The 5,000-nt window shown below is 55.3% G+C and overlaps 1 protein-coding gene across 2 annotated transcripts in view; it reads right to left on the reverse strand.

Moving 5' to 3' along the window:
* The window catches only part of LOC143286400 (uncharacterized), a 43,062-nt gene that overhangs the window by 4,262 nt on the left and 33,800 nt on the right, over positions 1-5,000 (reverse strand). For both annotated transcript variants that reach the window (XM_076593955.1, XM_076593956.1), the window contains exons 3-4: positions 3,869-4,901; positions 989-1,304 (exon numbers count right to left, since the gene is read on the reverse strand). In XM_076593955.1, the coding sequence (XP_076450070.1) occupies positions 989-1,304; positions 3,869-4,901 (1,349 nt within the window). The remainder of the gene's footprint in view (positions 1-988; positions 1,305-3,868; positions 4,902-5,000) is intronic.

Consider the following 5,000-nt stretch of genomic DNA (forward strand, 5'->3'; position numbering starts at 1 on the left):
CATGCAAGCTACTTTCTAAAGCACCAGAAACAAGATGGATCTTCACATTTTTTTGCTGAAGTCGGTTTTGTTTTCTCCCGCAGTATGCTGGAAGCGAAATACAAAATGATTTTTGCCTTCTGTTGCTGATTTTTAGAAGGTTCATATTTGTGTCAAAACCACTGTAGATTAAAGGCGTGTTACTGAAAAGACGAGACTGACATCAATCATGTGAATTAGACAAAGGATGGGTTAAACATGTGTGTTAATTTAACGACAGATTTGTGTTCTCTTCTCGACCTTTTTAACTGATATCAGGAGGCCATGAAGAATCTGAATCTGATTTTACTTCTTTGACACAGAGAGACAGAGAGATAGATAGACAGAGACAGGAACATATCACACACACACACACCACACGACCCCCACGCCTCCACCCCCACACACGCATACACAGAAAGACACACAAACACACACGCACTCACGCACACACCACCACACACATCCCCACCCCCTCCGCACACACACACCTTACACCCCCCCCCCCACACACACACACGCACTCACGGAAACACACCTACACCCCCCACCCCCAACCCACTCCCACCCAACGAACACACAAAAACACACATGCACGCACGCACTCACGCACACATATACGCACCCCCCTCCCCCCCCCCCCGAACACACAACACACACACAAACAAATAAACGCACACACACACACCCTACCCCCCCCCCCCACACACACACACACACATGCGACCCCACCCACCACCCACACACCTTCTCCACACACACACACACACGTCTCCCCCCACGCTCCCCACCACCTCCCCCCCCCACACACACACACACACAATCCCGCCCCCAACCCAGCACCCTCACACACAAACACCCCCTCCCAACCCCCCACCCCCGAACCTCCCCACACACACACATATGCACGCCCCCTTCCCCGCCCCCCCCCACCCCCACCTTTTCCTCTCCCCTTCCCCACACAACTCACATGATTGGAGCCCCGCACCACCCTCTGCACGTTGCCATGGCGCCAGATGTACTGCACGTGCTGACCCGACGAGGACACGTCAGGGGTCGTGACCCCGCTGCTGCTGGCCCCGCCCCCTGCCCCGCCTCCTCCCCCTGCCCCGCCCCCGGCCCCGCCCCCTCCCCGCGCCGCGTGCTGCACCTGCACGCGGTTGTCCTTCCACACGTACGTCACTTCCTCGTCCTCCGAGGAGGCATGCCGGGAGTCGCCGTGCCCTCTGGCGGCAAGCCGGGATATGGAGGAGTGCGAATGGGACCTGCGGCCGCAGCTGTGGGGTCTGAAATCAACGAGGACAAAGTTTTTTGGGGGGTCTGAAATCAACGAGGACAAAGTTTTGGGGGTCTGAAATCAACGAGAGAGAAAGTTTTTGGGGGTCTGCAATCAACGAGGACAAAGTTTTGGGGTGTTAAATCAATGCGAACACAGTTGTGGGGTCTGAAATCAAGACACAGTTATGGGGGGCCTGAAATGAACACGCAGTTAGGTCTGAAATCAACCAGGATAGAGCTGTGAAGTCTGAAATCAATCAGGATACAGCTGTGAAGTCTTAAATCAATCATGATACACTGTGAGGTCTGAAATCAGGATACAGCTGTGAGGTCTGAAATCAGGATACAGCTGTGAGGTCTTAAATCAATCAGGATAGAGCTGTGAAGTCTGAAATCAATCATGATACAGCTGTGAGGTCTGAAATCAGGATACAGCTGTGAGGTCTGAAATCAATCAGGATACAGCTGTGAAGTCTTAAATCAATCATGAAACACTGTGAGGTCTGGAATCAGGATACAGCTGTGAGGTCTGAAATCAGGACAGAGCTGTGAAGTCTTAAATCAATCATGATACATTGTGAAGTCTTAAATCAATCATGATACACTGTGAGGTCTGAAATCAGGATACAGCTGTGAAGTCTTAAATCAATCAGGATAGAGCTGTGAAGTCTGAAATCAATCATGATACATTGTGAGGTCTTAAATCAATCAGGATACATTGTGAGGTCTTAAATCAATCAGGATACAGCTGTGAAGTCTGAAATCAGGATACAGATGTGAAGTCTGGAATCAATCAGGATACAGCTGTGAAGTCTGAAATCAATCAGGATACAGCTGTGAAGTCTTAAATCAATCAGGATAAATTGTGAGGTCTGGAATCAGGATACATTGTGAGGTCTGGAATCAGGATACAGCTGTGAAGTCTTAAATCAATCAGGATACATTGTGAGGTCTGGAATCAGGATACATTGTGAGGTCTGGAATCAGGATACAGCTGTGAAGTCTTGAATCAATCAGGATACATTGTGAGGTCTGGAATCAGGATACATTGTGAGGTCTGGAATCAGGATACAGCTGTGAAGTCTTAAATCAATCAGGATACATTGTGAGGTCTGAAATCAATCAGGATACAGCTGTGAGGTCTGAAATCAATCATGATACACTGTGAGGTCTGGAATCAAGACACAACTGTCGGGTCTGAAAATAATTATACTGTAGGCCTACTCTCAGAATTAGGACGACACACCAGTTAGTCTGAGACAACAAGAAATATGTTGTATTAACCATATCTATTTACAACAACCTATATACATGTAAGCGTGAAATCGAAGCCAGAATCTCTCTCTCTCTCTCTCTCTCTCTCTCTCTCTCTCTCTCTCTCTCTCAGCGTTACTCATGGGCATCCAGACATGAACAGACTTTCACAATTCGGTCAGTCTATTAATTTGTTTAATGCGTGCAGGCTGCGATCAACCTTGTCTTAAAACATTGAAATGAGATTTTTTTATGAATGACATGACAGCGTGTACATGAACAAATTATACGTCTCTCTCTCTCTCTCCCTACCCCCCTCTCTCTCTCCATCCCGCTCTCCCCCACCATCTCTCTCTCTTCCCTCCCGCCCCCCCTCTCTCTCTCTCCCTGCTCTCCCTCCACCCCCATCTCTCTCTCTCCCTGCACTCCCTCTCTCCCTTCCCCCTCTCTCTCTCCCTTCCTTCCCGCCCCGTCTCTCTCTCTCCCTGCTCTCACTCCACCCCCTCTCTCCCTCTTCCCTCTCTCTCCCTCCACCCCCTCTCTCTCTCCCTCCACCCCCTCTCTGCCTCCCTCTCTCTCTCCCTGCTCTCCCTCAACCCCCATCTCTCTCTCTCCCTGCACTCCCTCTCTCCCTTCCCCCTCTCTCTCTCCCTCCACCCCCTCTCTCTCTCCCTCCACCCCCTCTCTGCCTCCCTCTCTCTCTCCCTGCTCTCCTTCCACCCCTCTCTCTCTCCCTTCCCTCTCTCTCTCCCTTCTCTCCCTCCACCCCCTCCCTCTCCCTTCCCTCTCTCTCTCTCCCTGCTCTCCCTCCACCCCCCCTCTCTCTCTCTCCCTTCTCTCCCTCCACCCCCCTCTCTCCCTTCCCTCTCTCTCTCTCCCTGCTCTCCCTCCACCCCCCTCCCTCTCCCTTCTCTCCCTCCACCCCCTCTCTCTCTCCCTTCTCTCTCCCTGCTCTCCCTCCACCCCACCCCCCTCTCCCATCCCCCTCTCTCTCTCCCTGCTCTCCCTCCACCCCACCCCCCTCTCCCTCTCCCATCCCCCTCTCTCTCTCCCTTCTCTCTCCATGCTCTCCCTCCACCCCCCTCTCTCTCTCCGATCCCCCTCTCTCTCTCCCTTCTCTCCCTCCACCCCCTCTCTCTCTCCCTTCTCTCTCCCAGCTCTCCCTCCACCCCCCCTCTCTCTCTCTCCCTTCCCCCTCTCTCTCTCCCTTCTCTCCCTCCACCCCCCCTCTCTCTCTCCCTTCCCCCTCTCTCTCTCCCTTCTCTCCCTCCACCCCCCCTCTCTCTCTCCCTCCCTCTCTCGCCACTCGTTCACTCACGCATGAACGTTGCTCTCACTGGCCGCCTGATGCACAGGAATACAGCTGTGACTGCGAGGATGCTGCTGATGGTGATGCGGCTGCTGCTGCTGGTGATGGTGATGATGGTGGTGATGGTGATGACAGTGATGATGCTGACAACGACTGTTCTGAGGGGCAGGCCACAGACCCGAAGACCTCCTGTTGGCCGTGGCAGCAGCAGAAGCCACCAGGTTCCTCGACTCCCCGTGTATACCGGCATCACTGCAGCTTCTGTGAGAGCGCGGCGCAGGGGCCAGACAGGACGACCTCTGCGAGGTGTCGGAGGTCCTCCTGCCCGGGGCCCCTGAACAGAGCGGGTCCTGGACGCCTAGTCTTTGAGACGCCCCTGCTCCTCCTCCTCCTCTCCTGGAGGCTGCCCCGGCACACTGTGACGTGCCGCTGCCGGAGGAGAGCGCGTGACACTCGGAGGAAGAAGAGAAGGACGCCTCAGCCCCCGAGGAGTCGTTCCTCTCACGGGTCACAGTCCTCGGGGAGGTCCTCCCCCCGCGCTGCTCACCCCTTCCGGACCCCCCAGCACCCAGGGGGAGGGGCGAGCTCCGTTCCCCCATCCCCTCCAACCTCGCCACCTGAATCGTCACGCCGTGCACGTGCGCTGCGGCGGCAGACTCCCGCCCCCTGACGTCACTAGCGGCGCGAGCCTGCGCGTGGAAGGCCGGGGAGGGGGCACCTGTCGGCGTTGAAGACACGTGGGAAGCGGAGGCGGTCGTGGCGGACAGAGCGTTCCTCTGGCCGGGGGACGGGGGGTGGTGGTGGGTCCTGGTGGTGGTGGGGGTGGGGGAGGAGGAGGAGGAGGAGGTGGTGGTGGTGAGGTGGAAGCGGCGGGCGGAGGAGCAGGCGGTGTCGTAGGAGGGCAGGGTGTCCGTGTAGGAGGGGGACCTGGGGCCTCGCTCTCCCCCGGCCGCCGCCCTTGCCACGTCACCGAACACGTCACTACAGGACCCTGACGTCACGGGGTACAGCAGGGCGTCATCGTAGTTCGGCGGAGGCAGCTCTGTAAAAAAGAAAATAAATAAATAATAAAAAAGGGGGGGGGGGGAGTTAACTCTACATTGGTTACAAGGCCAGTGTGGTGATAGGAAATAACTGACTG

The sequence above is a fragment of the Babylonia areolata genome, chromosome 10, assembly GCF_041734735.1.
Source record: "Babylonia areolata isolate BAREFJ2019XMU chromosome 10, ASM4173473v1, whole genome shotgun sequence".
NCBI classification, from domain to species: Eukaryota; Metazoa; Mollusca; class Gastropoda; order Neogastropoda; family Buccinidae; genus Babylonia; species Babylonia areolata.